This window comes from Chiloscyllium plagiosum, chromosome 31 (assembly GCF_004010195.1).
Source record: "Chiloscyllium plagiosum isolate BGI_BamShark_2017 chromosome 31, ASM401019v2, whole genome shotgun sequence".
Classification (NCBI taxonomy): Eukaryota; Metazoa; Chordata; class Chondrichthyes; order Orectolobiformes; family Hemiscylliidae; genus Chiloscyllium; species Chiloscyllium plagiosum.
In genome coordinates this window covers 14,264,957-14,282,128 of record NC_057740.1, presented here as the reverse complement: position 1 = coordinate 14,282,128, position 17,172 = coordinate 14,264,957, and the positions used below count along the sequence as shown (strand labels likewise).

The 17,172-nt window shown below is 40.6% G+C and overlaps 1 protein-coding gene across 5 annotated transcripts in view; it reads left to right on the top strand.

The window, feature by feature from the left end:
- The window catches only part of LOC122565243 (phosphatidylinositol 4-phosphate 5-kinase type-1 gamma-like), a 94,249-nt gene that overhangs the window by 43,174 nt on the left and 33,903 nt on the right, over nucleotides 1-17,172 (top strand). For all 5 annotated transcript variants that reach the window (XR_006316121.1, XM_043721008.1, XM_043721010.1 and 2 more), the window contains exons 2-6: nucleotides 3,953-3,984; nucleotides 4,091-4,183; nucleotides 5,738-5,868; nucleotides 13,114-13,231; nucleotides 16,564-16,716. Coding sequence is in view for 4 of the 5 variants with exons in the window: in XM_043721008.1 (XP_043576943.1) it covers nucleotides 3,953-3,984; nucleotides 4,091-4,183; nucleotides 5,738-5,868; nucleotides 13,114-13,231; nucleotides 16,564-16,716 (527 nt within the window). In the remaining variant the exon portion in view is untranslated. The remainder of the gene's footprint in view (nucleotides 1-3,952; nucleotides 3,985-4,090; nucleotides 4,184-5,737; nucleotides 5,869-13,113; nucleotides 13,232-16,563; nucleotides 16,717-17,172) is intronic.

The following is a 17,172-nucleotide window of genomic DNA, read 5'->3' as shown; positions in this document are numbered from 1 at the left end:
GGATCCTGGGATTGTACTCATTGGAGTTTAGACGGTTAAGGGGAGATCTAATGGAAACTTACAAGATAATACATGGCTTGGAAAGGGTGGACGCTAAGAAATTGTTTCCGTTAGGCGGGGAGACTAGGACCCGTGGGCACAGCATTAAGATTAAAGGGTGTCAATTCAGAACAGAAATGCGGAGACATTTCTTCAGCCAGAGAGTGGTGGGCCTGTGGAATTCATTGCCGCGGAGTACAGTGGAGGCCAGGACGCTAAATGTATTCAGGGCAGAGATTGATAAATTCTTGATGTTACAAGGAATTAAGGGCTATGGGGAGAATGCGGGTAAGTGGAGTTGAAATGCCCATCAGCCATGATTAAATGGCGGAGTGGACTCGATGGGCCAAATGGCCTTACTTCCACTCCTATGTCTTATGGTCTTATACAATGCAGACAATATCTTAAACTAAGTCATAAGGGTAACCTGTTAGTGTGCTCCCAAAACCACCTTGTCAGCTGGGGCAGTTTTGGCTGTGTCTGCTATTTGTCTAATGACCCACCTGAAGGATACCCACGTGAGCACTTCAGGAGAAGAAAAGATCAAGTTTGATTCTTATATTTATTTCACTTGTTCCAACCACCCGTTCCCTAACCAGTAGTGAATACCCTGTCAACCCTCACTTTGAGCTTGAATTGTGAGCATGAATCATATAATTTAAATATGGCAGGTTATATTGGTATGACACCATGATTTATATTTCAGTAAGTGTCACAATTGCCTTTGGTAGAAAGAGAACATTTGCAAAGATATTACTCATTCATAAACAAAATCATTTACCCTGCTAATTTAAAAAGCTCATCTTTGGCATGTGAAAAGATGCCTGTTTCTATCTAAATGCATTGTTCAAGAGGCGCTATTTGCAGGAGGCAGTGATGTAGTGGTAATGTCACTGGACTGGACATCCAGAACCCCAGGTTAATGTTGTGAAGACATGGGTTTGGGTCCCACAGTAGCAGGTGATAAAATTGAAATTCAATATAATCTTGAATTAAAATCTGGCCCCATCTAATCCAGTAATGTCTTTTAGGGCAAGAAATCTTCCATTCTTACCTGGTCCAGTTTATATGTAATTCCAGACCTACAGCAAAGTGATTGACTCTTAACTGCCCTCTGAAGTAGCCTAGCAAGCACCAAGTTGTATCATACTTTTGAGAATCTAAACAAAGGAAAGAAACCAGACAGACTATCCAGCATCAACCTAGGTGTGCCAGCAAATACAACTGGTTGACCTGCAAAGTCTTCCTTCATTTCATATGGGAGCTGGTGGTAAAATTGGAAGAGCTATTCCGCAGACTAATCAGAGCAACCGCCTGACACAGTCATACTCGTGGAACCAATACTATTCTATTCCTGGATATGCTCTGTCCCATTGGCCGGACAGACTTACAGAGGTGATGGCAAAATGATATGCAATCAGGGAGGAGTTACCCTGGAAGTCCTCAACATTGCCTCCAGGCCCCATAAAGTCTGATGGCATCATTGAAACATGGACAAATAATTCCACTGATTACCATCACCTCCCCTAAACTGATGAATTAGAACTCCTCCATGGTGCATGCCACTTGGAGAAAGTGGCAAGAGCACAGAAATGAGTTCTGAGCTTCACTGTTCATCCTTAAGAGTGACTTATCACTGTGTTTGACCAAGCTGGCCAAATCCTAAAGTACATAACTACTAAAGTGGGTCTGTGGCAGGTGGCAAGGGAATGAGCAAAATGGGAAAATCTTCCCACCAGTCTGTTTGTTGAAGATATGTCTGTTCATGACAGTATCATTTGGAGTAACCACTGCATAGTGGAAACCAAATCCTGTCTTCACAATGAGGATGCCCTCAATCATGTTGTGTAGCTGTATTATTGTGCTAAATGGAATAGATTTGGTACAGATTGAGCAACTCAAACTAGGTATCCTTGTGGGCCTATGGAATATCAGAAGCAGCAGACTTGCCTTCAATTTTATGGCCTGGCATGTGCCCCCATTTTATAATATCACCAAACCAGGAGATTAACCTGGTTTAATGATGAGTGGCAGGAGGGCTTGGCAGAAGGAACATTAGGCATATTGAAATATGAGATTCCCAGCTGGTGAGGTTACCGCATAGCAAAGTGCAGTTGACTAAGCTAAATGATTCATAACAAACGGATCTGATTTTATCTCTGGAGACCTGCTGCATCCAGTTGTGAATGGTGTGTATTAAGCACTTTATTGAAGGAGGAAGCTCCTCAAATATTCTAATGATTTGGAGATGCTGGTGTTGGACTGGGGTGTACAAAGTTAAAAATCGCACAACACCAGGTTATAGTCCAACAGGTTTAATTGGAAGCACACTAGCTTTCAGAGCATCACTCCTTTATCAGATGGTAGTGGAGGGTGTGTTAGGATTGAGCCCTCCACTACCACCAAATATTCTAAGGTTCTGATGCAGAGTCCAGCACTTTAGACAAGGCTGAGGCATTTGCATCCATCTTCAGTTAACTGCCTCCTCCTGAGGTCTGCAACATCACATTTCAGCAATAGTACTGTAGACTTGTGCTCTGGAACTAGGGCACATCACTAGTGCTTTCTACATGAATTCACCCCAGCCAATTACTGCCCTATCAGTTTACTTTGGTCACCAGGAAAGTGACCTGGAAGGAATCATCAATAGTTTTATTATCAAATGGTACTTGCAAAGGGATAATTTGCTCACTGATGGTCGGGTTGGGCGATTCAGGTCCTTGGTTTAAACATGGGCAAAAGAGCTAGAGCTGAACTCCAGTGGGAAGCTGAAAATGACTTAAAACTTGGGATCTGGACTACATGGAAGAACAAGGGTGCCAATTGCATGGGAACATCACCTACAAGTTCCTCTCCAATCTACTTACCATCCTGATTTGAAACTATATCGTTGTTCCTTCCCTGCCACCAAGTCAAAATTGTATAATTCCCTTTCTAACAACAATGTGGATGGCTCTACACCCCAAGGATTGTAGCAGTTCAAGAAAGCAGCTCAATCCTACCTTGTACAAGGCAAATTAATATAAATGCTGATCTAACTAACAAAATTCATCTCCCATGAAAAAATTTAAAAATTCTTACGTTTCTTGTAAACATATCCTGAATATAGCAAAATAATGGAATTGTTTTCCTCCCAGATTTCTTGGTTGAGAAGACAAAATAAAAGTTAAATGCATGTTTACCTTTTGAATTTCACACAGAATACTGCTCAAGTTCTCCATGCTTTATCTAACTTTCATTCTTGATAATTGAACTTTGTTAAATGTCCAAAGCGATTACATGTTGGGCTAAATTCAATTTGGAGATCAGCAGTACAGCAATAGGAACTGTTTTTGAAATATGTGGGTTCTTTTCTGTTTGTTACATACAATTCAAGAATATCTCTTTTTATATTAAATTGTCTAGCATCAATTCAAATGTTCAGGGACATACAATTGCTCTGGGTCCTGTGATCAGTAAGGTGAAAAATCTTCCAGGATTCCTCCTCCTAATTGTTATCCAGTTATATTTCTACATGTGGACTCATTAGGTGAAGCCAGGATTACACTGAATTACAGACAAAAATAGAAATTGCTGGAAAGTGTTGGGATTGAGTAATCCAAGATGGAGGATGGGAAAAAATGGTGGCTGTAAGAGCTGCTCGTTTTTGAGGTATTTTCAGCGTTGGAGGTCATTCTAGGAGCAGTAATTGCTGTTTTATAAGCTGTTGCATTGTTTTAGAACTTTGGGGGAGGGGGGGAAGAGAAAAGATCAAAACAACAGCACTTTAAAAAGAAAGAAGAAAGACAAAGGCAGAGACCACATGGTCTAATTTGGTGTACAACAGGTTATAAAGATGAATGGCCTAATTTTGTTCCTATATTCTTCAAGTCTAATTATGAATTTTACAAATGTTTTTTGTTTTTCTCTACAGAATCGTACAGTAAAAAAGCATGCTTGGCCGAGGTGAGCTTTTACAACTACCCTAAACATTTCTTGCAGATAATTGTAATGTTTGTTACTTGGCACAAAATTATAATTAATGTATTTAATGTCTTACATTCTTTTCAAGATGCCGTCTTCTTCTGGAAATATCGATGCACCGACAAGCAGAAAAATTGGACACAGAGGAGTAGATGCTTCTGGAGAAACTACATACAAAAAAGTATTCAGTCATTGCATTGCTTATAAATGTAGTCAAAATAAAATAGGGATTCCCAGTCAGAGTTTATACTTGTGTTTTAATTCTCATGTCATAAACAAATAGAGCTTAATATGTTGAATGCTGTCATAGCTGTGAATTATCAGCAATAATTTATCATCATAAAAAGAGTATTATAAGAAGGAAAATGATTAGCTCCTTGCTGCCTTTCAAATCTGAACACCCTAAAAATCTAGTTAGTGGTTTAAGCAGTGAGGATAGAACAAAGATTAAAGGTCAAGTCTGAAACAAAAATGCTGTATGTGTGTCAAGTCAAACCATATCTGAAAAAAGGAGAGCAATTAATATTTTAATGAAGTCCTTTATCAAAACTCAGTCTGAATTTTAATCTCAAATGTTAACCTGCATTAATGTTGAATATTTAATGATCTATATATGTATTTCTTTCTGGCCAGCCTTTTTTCCTGACAGAAATTGTCTTAAGTAATTTTAACCATGCAAGTCATTCCAAGGTACAACAATTATGTTCTAGAACTTTTCCTTGTGTTATTTCAGTTATTTTCTGTAGTGACAAGGTCAAAAAGGTTCACTGAATACAATTACTTAACAATGATTTCATGATATTATGGAATAGAGATTGTGCTGAGAACCTTGATGTTCAGTAGCCACGCCAATACAAGAGTCGGGATCTTTTGTGTAAGGTAGTCTAAATTTAATTGGACATTTCTGCTTTTTAGATGTATAGATCCATTTGCAAGTTGATAGATTTTGTGCAATGAATTCACTGTCTGCCAACAACGCCCCTCCCAAAAACTCTTCAAACTCTGCAAGTGCCATCTTTTGCTGAGGCACAAACCTGCAACTTTTGTGCTGTGAAATGAATGTGTTTATTGTTTTAAGTTGTGCGTTGAGTAACTAATTAAAATAAGTTCTGTAAATGTTGAACTCCAAATATCAGATGTTTTTGGTTGCCAGGAGGTACAGTAATTAAATTTGATTCAACGTTTGATTCATGTGCTTGATTTCTACCCTTAAAATATCATCAAAATGTTTGAAATATTGCTGAGACACCAATTTGGAGCTGCCGTCTTTATCAGCTTGGTACATTATTTCCTGCCTGCTAGTCTCATTACATAATCTAAATAAGTTTCTGGGGTCAAGGCCATCAAATGCTTGAGCTTGACCTTGCCTTCAAAGAGAAATGTTAATGACTCGAACAAGATAATTATGGAACGTCCTGTTTATAAACAAAAATCTAGGGCCAGTATGACTTACCAATGGAAATTTTCTTTTGTCGGTACTTTAGTATAAAGAAGATATGTTCAGTTGAGAAATTTTGTAGAAACTGATCAACTTTCTGGGAATACTGTCTGCCATGTATTTATGTCTGGTAAAGTTCTTAAAGCAAGAAAATCACATTTCTTTTTAAGCTTTTTATGTATTTGTTGAACTTCCTCAAAACCTAGACAAGCTTCAGGGCAGGAAGTGAACAGAACATCATTTTTTCTCTATATTGATAAAGGTTAAGCCAACACATCATTCTAAAATACGTTTCAGACAACCTCATCCACTCTTAAAGGAGCCATTCAACTGGGTATTGGATACACAGTGGGAAACCTCAGTTCAAAACCTGAAAGAGATGTACTGATGCAAGATTTCTATGTCGTTGAAAGCATATTCTTCCCTAGGTAAGTTAGTCTTTATTGCAAGTCCCCTTTTCACCACAGATAACTGACTAAAGCAAGTTAGTGTTCTCATGCTTTTTTAAATTGTTAATTTCTATTGTTTTAATTGCTAAGCATTTTGACCACTGAAATCTAATCAGAGGTAAGGCCAAGTCACTATTGGAAATGTGCCATTTTGTGCATAGCAAAACTCTACAGACATCAAATGAAATGAATGATAGGTTTAATCTGTACTAACGGTTGGGAGAACAATATACCCAGAACAAAAAGAGAAACTCATGTTATTCTTCAAATAGATCTTTCAATTCCACCTTGGCAGTGTCTTGGCTAAATGTTTGATCTGGAAGACTGCCTTGGTAGTGTATGGAATCCATTGTGATCATGTAATGATGTGCTCAAGTTTTTAATTTGGCTCAAACCTATAATTGTCTGAGTCTGAGGTGACCCTGCTTTGAATGAATCAGACTGATATCTGATGCAAGAATGGTTCACCTTTCTTGTGATAAAAGATTATTTGTTTCCGTGTCTCACTTTTGTGCAAGACATTGCTGTTAATAATTTGATTATAGCATTTGTCTAAATGTTGTCTCCCGTTTAAGGTAATTCATTGGTTTCAAGTGCTTTTGGACTTTGAGAGGTTTACCACTTAATCACAATTGTCTTCTGTGATTAATGTATTTAATTTTGCCAGTTAATGTGTTAATGCATGATCACAGAAGTTGGGGAAAATAAAACTGGATATCAAATAAGGGGCTTTGTTCAGTACTTTTCTTTCAAATACCACTTACACTTCCTCTTGTTTCTTCAACTTAACAATTTGTTTACCTGATTACTCCCACTTAGTTGATACCTGAAAGGACTGGCAGTAAAAAAAATAAAGGAGACTTGTCACTCCACATACAGTAGCACTTGACACTTAATTTTGGTGGATGGGCAGGTATTATCCACTGACACACACACACTCAATTGACGGAACTGGTCCTCACCTTCAACATCTCCTTTGAATCCTCCCACTTCCTTCAGATCAAAAGGTTAGCCATGAGCAACCACAATTGCCCTAGTTATGCTTGTCCCTTATGGTGCGTGAAACAGTCCATCTTCTGCAGTTACACTAGCACCATCACCCACCTTTTCCTCCACTACATTGATGACTGTATTGGCGCCACCTCATGCTTCCACAAGGAGGTTGAACAGTTCACCAACTTTACTACACCTTCCACCCTGATCTCAAGTTCATCTGGATCACCTCAGACTCGTCCATCCCCATCCTGGACCTCTCCATCTCTGGTGACCAACTCAACACAGACATCTATTTCAAATCTGCTGACTGCCATGGCTACCTCGACTACACCTCCTCCCATCACCCTCCTGTAAAGACATGATCCCTTACTCCCAATTCCTTCTCCTCCACCATATCTGCTCCCAGGAGGAGCATTTCCATTCCAGGACATCCCAGATGGCCTCCTATTTCAAGAACCGCAATTTCCCTTCCCACGTGGTCAACAATGCTCTCCAGCGTATCTCCTTCTCTTCCGCCATTGAACCCCACCCCTCCAACCACAACAAGGATAGAACCTCTGTGGTCCTCACCTTCCACCCTACTAATTTTAGGATATAACTCATTATTCTCCTCCATTTCTGCCACCTATGTTCAGACCCCACAGCAGAGATATATTTCCTTCCTCACTCCTATCTGTGTTCCAGAGAGACCATTCCCTCCGTGCCTCCCTCATTAGATCCATGCCCCCCACTAACCCACCCTCCACAGCAGGCATCTTCGCTTGCTTCTGCAAGAGGTGTAAAACCTGCACCCGCACCTCACCATTCACCTCCGACCAAGGCCCCAAAGGATCTTCTCACATCCGGCAGAGATTTTCATGCACATCCAAAAACCTCATCTACTGTGTCCGTTGCTCTCTGTGGTCTCCTCTACATTGAGGAGACAGGACGCCAATTCGAGGAATGTTTCGGGGAAAATCTCTAGAGGGCACGCATTAAACGACCCCACTGCCCTATGGCTAACAACTTCAACTTCCCCTTCCACAGTGCCAAGGACATGCAAGTCCTGGGCTGCCTCCACTGCCGAACTCTATCCGCCCAATGCCTTGAGGAGAAAGAATGCCTCATCTTTCATCTTGGGACCCTCCAAGCACACAGCATCACTTCTAGTTTTCTAACCTCCCTTCCCCTCACCTCATCCCAGATCCAATCCTCCACATTGGCATTGCCCTCTTGAACTGTTCTACCTGTTCATCTTCCATCCCACCTATCCACTTCACCCTCCCTTTTGATGGATCACTATCAGCTCCAACTGCATCTACCTATTGCTTACCTAGCTACGTTCCCCCCAGCCCCATCCTCCTACTTATCTCCTAGTTCCCTTCCAATCTCCAATCCCCTCCCAACCATGCCTAGTGATGGGCTTATGTCCGAAACCTCGTCACTCCAGCTCCTTGGATGCTGCCTGACCTGCTGTACTTTTCCAGCGCCACGCTTTTCAACTCTGATCTCAGTCCTCACTTTCTCCAGGTATCATTCTATACTAGGTGACAGGGCAGAAAGTTGGGTTGGATGGATGAGATAATTTGAAGGTTACTGCATTGAGCAAAAAGCCATCTTTCACAAGAAAATGAGCTAAACAGAACAGTGAAGTGAATTTTTAAAAATTCAAGTTGTGGGTCAAACAAATCCGTATTCAACAAAAGGCATTTAATGGGAGGATAAGTAAAAATGAAATTACTTTTTTTTAAACTTTGTTAGTTTATTGAAGAATAAACTTGTACCTGTTATCAAGCTGATTCTATATCATAAGTAATATTCTTTATAGAAATGTTTTTGAGACCTATTACTTTTGGAATCCATTGTGAAGGATGAGATTTCTGAATACTTGGAAGTGTATGGTTTAATAAAAAGGGGCAAAGTCAGCATGGTTTCAAGGTGAGGCCATGCCTGACAAATGTGCTAGGATTCTGAGCAAGTAACGAGTAGGTTAGACCAAGGAGAGCCAATGAATGTTATCTACCTGGACTTCAAGAAGCCCTTTGACAAGGTGCCGCACAGGAGGCTACTGAGTAAGATAAGGACCCATGGTGTTAGAGGCAAGGTGTTAGAGGAAAGGTGCTAACATGGATAGAAACATAGCTGTCTGGCAGGAAGCAGAGAGTGGGGATAAAAGGATCTTTCTCAGAATGGTAACCAGTGACAAGTGGTGTTCTACAAGGCTCAGTTTTGGGACCACAAACTTTCGCTTCATACATTAACAATCTAGATGAAGGAACTGAGGGCATTCTGGCTACGTTTGCAAATGATACAAAGATAGGTGGAGGGACGGATAGAATTGAGGAGTGGGGAAGCTACAGAAGGATTTGAACAGGTTAGAAGAGCGAGCAAAGAAGTGGCAGATGGAGTACAAAGTGGAAAAGTGAGAGTTCACGCGCTTTGGTAGGAAGAATAGAGGGATGGGCTACTTTCTAAATGGGGAGAAAATTCAGAACTCTGAAGTTCAAAGAGAGTAGGGAGCTCTAGTCCAGGATTCTCTGAAGATAAACTTGCTATTTGAGTCAGTATTTAGGCAATTGCAATGATGGCATTTATTTTGAGAGGACGTGAATATAAAAGCAGGGATGTACTTCTGAGATCCTGTAAGGCTCTAGTCAGACCACATTTGGAGTATTGCATGCAGTTTTGGGCTCCACAGCTCAGGAAGGATGTACTGGCACTGCAGCGTGTTCAGAGGAGATTCATGAGAATGGTCCCAGGAATGAAAAGCTTAACATGTGAGGAATGTTTGAGAATTCGGGTCTACACTAGATGGAGTTGAAAAGGTGAGGTGGGATTTAATTGAAACATACAGAATACGGAATGGCCTGGGCGGAGTGGATGTTGGGAAGATGTTTCCACTGGTAGGAGAGATTAGGACCCAAGCGCACAGCCTGAGAGTAAAGAGAAAACCTTTAAAATGGAGATACAGCAAAACTACTTCAGCCAGAGAGTGGTGAATCTATTCAATTCATTGCCCCAGAAGGCTGTGGAGGCCAGGTCATTGTCTATATTTAAGACTCAGTTAGATAGGTTCTTGATTGTCAAGGGGATCAAGGGTTATCAGGAGAATGAGGTTGAGAAATTTATCAGCCATGGTTGAATAGTGGAGCAGACTTGATGAGCTGAATGGCCTAATTTTTGCTCTTTTATGTCTTGTGGAATGCTGTGTACAATTCTGGTTGCCCTTCTATAGGAATGATGTTAGACTTGAGAGAGTGCAAAAAAGATATACAAGGATGTTGCAGGAGCTGGACGATTTACAGGGAGAAGCTGGGATTTTTTTCCCTCCCGCTTCAGAGGCTGAGGGGGTGACCTTGTAGAGCTATATAAAATCATGAGGAATATGGATTGGGTGAATAGCCAAGGTCTTTCTCCTGGGGTGGGGGAGTCCAAAACAAGAGGGTATAGGTTTAAGTCAGAGAGGAAAGGTGTAAAATGGACCTGAGGGGCAATTTGTTTACACAAAGGGTGGGTTATGTGTTGAACAAACTACTGGTGGAAGTGGTAAGGGCGGGTGCAATTACAATTTAAAAGGCAGTAGGTTGGATATATAAATGAGAAAGTTTGAGAGGGATACGGACCAAATGGTGGCAAATGGAACGAGGTCAGATTGGATGTGTGGTCACCATAGGTGAGTTGAATCCAAGGGTCTGTTTCTGCGTTGTATGAATCTATCTATATATGTACATAGACAGTGTACAGTTACATAACATCAGTAATAAAATAAGCCTGAATGGAATGGCTGGTGCAATTTTATCAGAAATTGCCAGAAAAACTAGGCAGGTCTGTCTGCATCTGTGGAAAGAAAGCAGAGTTAACATTTTTGGTTCAGTGACCCTTCAGAACTGATTGATTGTAACTAGGGAAAGGTTGGTATAGATGCTGAAGATGTGGTGGGGAAAGGCGGAAGGCATAAATTATATCTGGGCATGGAGCCACAAGAGAGAAAAGCAGTTGGCACACAAAGGAATGGGTAAAAGTCAGCTTGGAATGTATAGCTGATAATGGGAATCCTGAATGGCTGAAAATGGGTTGTTTCTGGCTGCAGCCTGAGTGATAACCAGGCCTGGTATGTGTGAGTATAGGGGTAAAGGACATGCGAGAAGCTGCTCAAGTCCAAAATATTGAACTCCTCATTGAAGCCAGAAGGTAGCAGGGTTACCAAGCAGAAAATAAGGTGGTGTTCTTCCAGCTTGCACTGATCTTTGCTGGAGTACAGTAGCAAGCCTGAGACAAAGATGTTGGCCAGGGAACATGGTGGTGTGTTGAATGGCAGGCAACCAGAAACCCAGGATTTGTTTTTCCATACAGAACATGAGTGTTCTGCAAAGTCGTTGTCCAGTCTGCGCTTCATCCCCCTAACATGGTGAGCAACGAATAAGTAAGTTGAGTGAAGTGCAGGTAAATTGCTTCTTCACCTGGAAAGTGTGTCTGGGGCCTGAATGGTGAGGATGGAGGAAGTAAATGGGCAGGTGTTGCACTTTCTGTGACTGCGTGGGAACGTGCCATGGGGGTGTGGGGAGATGTTGGGGTGGAGGAGGAGTGGACCAAGGTATCCTGGAGGGAATAGTCCCTGTGAAAGGCTAACAGGGGAGGGGAATATACGTCTGATGGTGGCAGCATCCCGCTGGAGGGGGATGGGGTGGTGAAATAGTGGCTCATTTCCAGCAATTTCTGATTTTTGTTGCTAATTTGCAGAATCCAAAGTGTTGTGGTTTTAATGTTCAGTAATTTTATCAATTAAATGGTTTAACTTGAAATCAATTGAAATGAACATTTTGAATTTTGTTTCAGCAATAAGCCCTAATGTAAACTCAAATGTTTTCTTCATTGAATTTTAAATGTGACAATTTAGTAAGTAAAAAAATAGTCTTGGTGCTTGCATCAAGCTGATCAGTTTTTAGATTAGATTAGATTAGATTACAGTGTGGAAACAGGCCCTTCGGCCCAACAAGTCCACACCGACCCGCCGAAGCGAAACCCACCCATACATTTACCCATTACCGAACACTACGGGCAATTTAGTATGGCCAATTCACCTGACCCTGCACATCTTTGGACTGTGGGAGGAAACCGGAGCACCCGGAGGAAACCCACGCAGACACGGGGAGAACGTGCAAACTCCACACAGTCAGTCGCCAGAGTCGGGAATTGAACCAGGGTCTCTGGCGCTGCGAGGCAGCAGTGCTAACCACTGTGCCACCGTGCCGCCCACAGCTTCAGAAATATTTTTGCTTTCACAGTCTATTTTATTTCATTTCTTTAAAATAAAGCTACTGTGGTGAGATTAAGCAAAAGAGGGATTCTGCAGTTGCAGTAAAAATTCAATTGCTTTATAATATTGAGTTTGACTCACACTGATGACTGAAATGATACATTGGGAACTCCAGAGATAATATTATTGAATTACTGCATTGAAAGAAAAGTGAAAGGGAACTCATTATTTTGTGGTCATATTTTAATGCATTTATGTTGTTTTATGATGATCCCTACTGAGGTTTATACTGGATAAGTCCGATCCCAGATAGGAACCTGACTTGATAGATCATATTTTATTTACTTTGGGTTTAATTAAGTAGTCCTTCACTCAAACATAAGCATGCAATAATGAAGGATTTGGTTTAACAACAAAATAGAAGTTTATTACAAAATGAAAGTGGATAAAATAGATTAATCCAAAATATCTACTTACAACATAAATTCACAGATTTTAAACACAGTAAAAGTATGATGCTATTTATCCTAAATCTCACTTTTTTATGAATTGAAACAAAATGAAACCGCTTTTGTATGGTACCCAAAACACACCCCCATACAGTTCCCAAAAGACAACTTGTAATATGCTCACACCTGAATCCCAGTGTACTATTTCCATGCTTCAAAAACAATTTTTAAAATAAATTGCCATGGTTACAAAAATACTTATAAGTTAACCATAAATTTCAGTTACACTGAAAATCCCACTGGAGGGTTTATTAACCCCAAAACCAGAATCTTAGACCGCGCGCACACAGTTACATTCACCATATCATTGGTGTTTAAATTTAAGTTAATCGTTGGGGAATATAAGTATACTGAGGCAAATTCTTCATTTCAGTGGTGCTTTTTTGGTCTATACTATAAATAAGGATTATATTTGGCTACATAAGGTAACTGTAATAGAGTGTAATTCAGGTTTTGGCACTCAGACTTTCTTTTAATTTGCAGTGAAGGTAGTAATTTGACACCAGCACATCACTTCCCTGACTTCAGATTTAAGACCTATGCTCCAGTGGCGTTTCGTTACTTTAGGGAACTCTTTGGCATTCGACCAGATGATTATTTGGTGAGTCTGGTTATTTTGAATACTGGGTATTGTATGCCACAACTCCTTTTCAGTTGAATTGTATTTCATACGTGAAACAAAATTATACTTGCTCATTCTCTCTAGTGAATTGCATGGAATGTTATCATGGGCTTTATTGAGGCAGTGACTGTGGGTGGATTTGTGATATTTATTTTAATATGTATAGCATGCTGTGTGACATACACGATAACAATAGTGGAATTGTAATTTAAACTTGGGCCCTGTCTGGAGCCAGTATTTTGAATAGTGTAGCCCTGTGATGAACAGTCTGTAACGTTAGGCCTGGAGCAGATGCAAAATGAAATTTAGTGTGACAGTCGTGAATATCATAACACTTCAGTGCTTTGGTTTTACATTTGAATTTTCTCCCACCCAATAAAATGCTTATAACCTCGCATTGGGGAAGGATATTAAATTCTGCTCACTAATTGGTGATCTGACTTCCATGTTGGAAGCTAAAGCTAGTCAATCATTCAAGTGTCTTACAAGCAAAACATGAGATCTTCAACTTTATTTATCTTTTATATTAAAATTTTAACTATATTTGTTATTTAAATGAGCTCCTATACTCAACACAAAATGACACTGTATCAAAGAATTAACTGGTTTCATGATTCAAATACCCTCCCTCCGATTTTTGTCAGACTGATTCAGGTCATTGTCTTACACTTTCATCAGATTTTTATTGTGTCAGCTGTTCTTGAGTTTGTTGCAAGATTAACAATATAAACTGACGATCAACTATGTTGGTGAAGGGTTCGTCACATAAATGGCAGGCAGAAAAGATTGATATTTGTGAGGCCAACATTCTCTCCTCCTTCTGAAATGCCCTAAAACCCTAGCCAGTGTGCCACCCATGCCGATCCCTTGTGACCTTCATTCTACAAAACCGACGTAGTCTGGATTTCTTGTTTAGGTGAGTTGCCAGTGGCTGCTGTCACTTCCCTGGTGACACTGACAGCAGTGAGGATCTGCAACCTCTGAATGTTCATCAGCCCTTTGGAGCTGGAATTACTGCTATTCTTTGATTCCATGGAAAGCTGTCTACTGGCTACTTAATGCCTGGCTAGTATTTACTGTGCTGCATTTTCCCTGAAAGAAATGAGAGAAAGTGAGAACTGCAAATGCTGGAGAGTCAGTCGAAGAGTGTGGCACTGGAAAAGCACAGCAGGTCAGGCGGCATCCAAGGTGCAGGAGAATTGACATTTAAGGCATAAGCCCTTCATGGATGGGCAGCAAGGTGGCTCAGTGGTTAGCACTGCTGCTTCACAGCACCAGGGACCCAAATTTGATTCCAGCCTCAGGCGACTGTCTGTGTGGAATTTGTATATTCTCCCCATGTCAGCGTGGGTTTCCTCCCACAGTCCAAAAATGTGCAGGTTAGGTGAATTGGCCATGCTAAATTGCCTGTAGTGTTTTAAGTGCATCATTCTGGGTGGGTTACTGTTCGGAGGGTCAGTGTGGACTTGTTGGGCCGAAGGGCCTGTTTCCACAAGGGAATTAAATCTAATCTAATGATGAAGGGTTTATGCCCAAAACGTCAACTCTCCTGCTCCTCAGATGCTGCCTGATGAGCTGTGCTTTTCCAGCGTCACAGTTTTCGACACCAAAGGAAATAATATAGGCGTCTTGTCATCTCTTCAGTTGATGGGTTAGACCCTTTTGGCTGGATTAAATTCTTTAGAACATTATACGAAATTCCTGTTTAGTCTTTATTTCAATTCTCCCAAAGTGTTGACGAGATTATGCATCCTGAGGCAGGATCTTATTTTTAATCTAGCACTTCATATAGGTATATGCTGAACAATAAAATTGTAAATAACAGAGGGTGAGTATATTTATAAACAAAGTAGTTTGCTGGGCTATCACCGGCAATTTTGGTTGTTTTTTTTTGTCCATAATTACAACTTTCAGTACTTTCTCTGCAGATGCATTTAGACTTTTAATATATTGTGTATCTGGCAATCAAAATTCTAAAACAAAAGCAAAATATTGTGATGCTGGAAATTTGAAATAAATACAAAGCACTGGAGAAACTCCGGTCTAGCAGCATCTGTGGAGTAGGAAACACATACTTCCAGTCCAATATGATTTCTTTGGAACTGAAGAGAGAGGTGAAAATGTAATGGAATTTATACTGTAGAAAAAGATGGAGAGAGCAATTGGAACAGAAGGGAAAGTTAGAAAGGAGATAAGATCACAACTATCACAGAAGAAAAGATAAAGGGAGAGTAATGATTGGAGGAAAGAGTGAAATATCCAGAGTAAATATTAATAATGGAATATATTCAGCTGTGCTCAAAGCAAAACCAAATAAACCAGACACTGAGGAGTGGAGTGGGGCACCAAATTGAAGAACATAGTTGAGTCCCCAAGGTTGTTAAATGCCTGAACTGAGGTGGTGTTCTGCAAATGTGTTGAACTTCATTGGAGCATTGCAGTATCTCTACAGTGGAAATGTGAGCATGATAACAAAATTTATTAAATGGCAAGTGACCAGAATGATAGGATTGTTGTTGCAGACTGCAAAATGGTTACCCAGACTATGTTCATCCTAATGCAGAAGAAACTGTGTTTTGAGCAGTTATTACAGTAGCCTAGATTGAAAGAAGTACAAGTAAATTGCTGCTTCACCCGGACAGAGTTTTTGGGCCATGGGTGGTGAGGAGGGAAGGTGTAAAAGGGCCAAATGAGTGTATGGTAGTTGCAATGGGAGGAGAGTGAGGCATTGGGTGATGGAAAAGTGGTCCAAATGTTAGGGATGAACTTTAGTTCTAAAGGGAACTAAAGGTCCCTTTAGAACTCTGACATAGAAGAGGAGGGAAGATGTATTTGATGATGGCACTATCAAATTCGAAGTAGCAGAAATGGTGGAGGATGACGCTTTTGAATATGGATGCTGGTGGAGTATAAAGGGCGCAAAGGGTAACCTATCACAAATCAGGGAGGGAGCAGAAAGGTTCAGATCAGAAATGTGGAAAAATGCTTCAGCCAGGGCTGAAAAAGGATGGAGAAGGGCAGGATTTCCTCTTGAGTAAAAAGGGAACACTTGTCTGAAGCACATTGTGGAAGGTAGCATTTTTGGTACAGATGTAATTTTACAATCCCTACTCAGTGAGATTCTCTGGTATATATATCTGAATGTTTACAAAGCAAACCTCTAAATGTTTTGTTATTAATAAATGAAGAAATACTGTGGTTTAAATACTTTTCAAGCCACTAAAAAATTAGCTGGGTACATTAGTGGTAAATGTATCACCAAAAGTTGGATTCTGGATAAAAGTTTGCTCTCTTGACGTGTTTTCTCACAGTATTCATTGTGCAATGAACCCTTGATTGAACTCTCCAATCCTGGTGCCAGTGGTTCTCTCTTTTATGTGACGAGTGATGATGAGTTCATAATAAAGACTGTTGTAAACAAAGAAGCAGAATTTCTGCAAAAGTTGCTTCCAGGTTATTATATGGTGAGTGAATTTTATTTCTATCACACCAATCCCCATTTTTATCTGCTCCTCTAATGAAGATCTTGACCCTTGCCGGACTGTTGTTCCATGACCATAACATCGACACCATAACCCTTTGGTACCTCATACAATGGCTACTCACATGAGGCATGAGGTGCCACATGGCAGGAGGTTGTTAGACATATTTGTGTGAAATCTGCACTTCTTATCAGCCATAGAACATAGAACAATACAGCACAGAACAAGCCCTTCGGCCCACGATGTTGTGCCGAACATTTGTCCTAGCTTAAGCACCCATCCATGTACCTATCCAATTGCCGCTTAAAGGTCACCAAAGATTCTGACTCTACCACTCCCACAGGCAGCGCATACCATGCCCCCACCACTCTCTGGGTAAAGAACCCACCCCTGACATCCCCCCTATACCTTCCACCCTTCACCTTAAATTTATGCCCC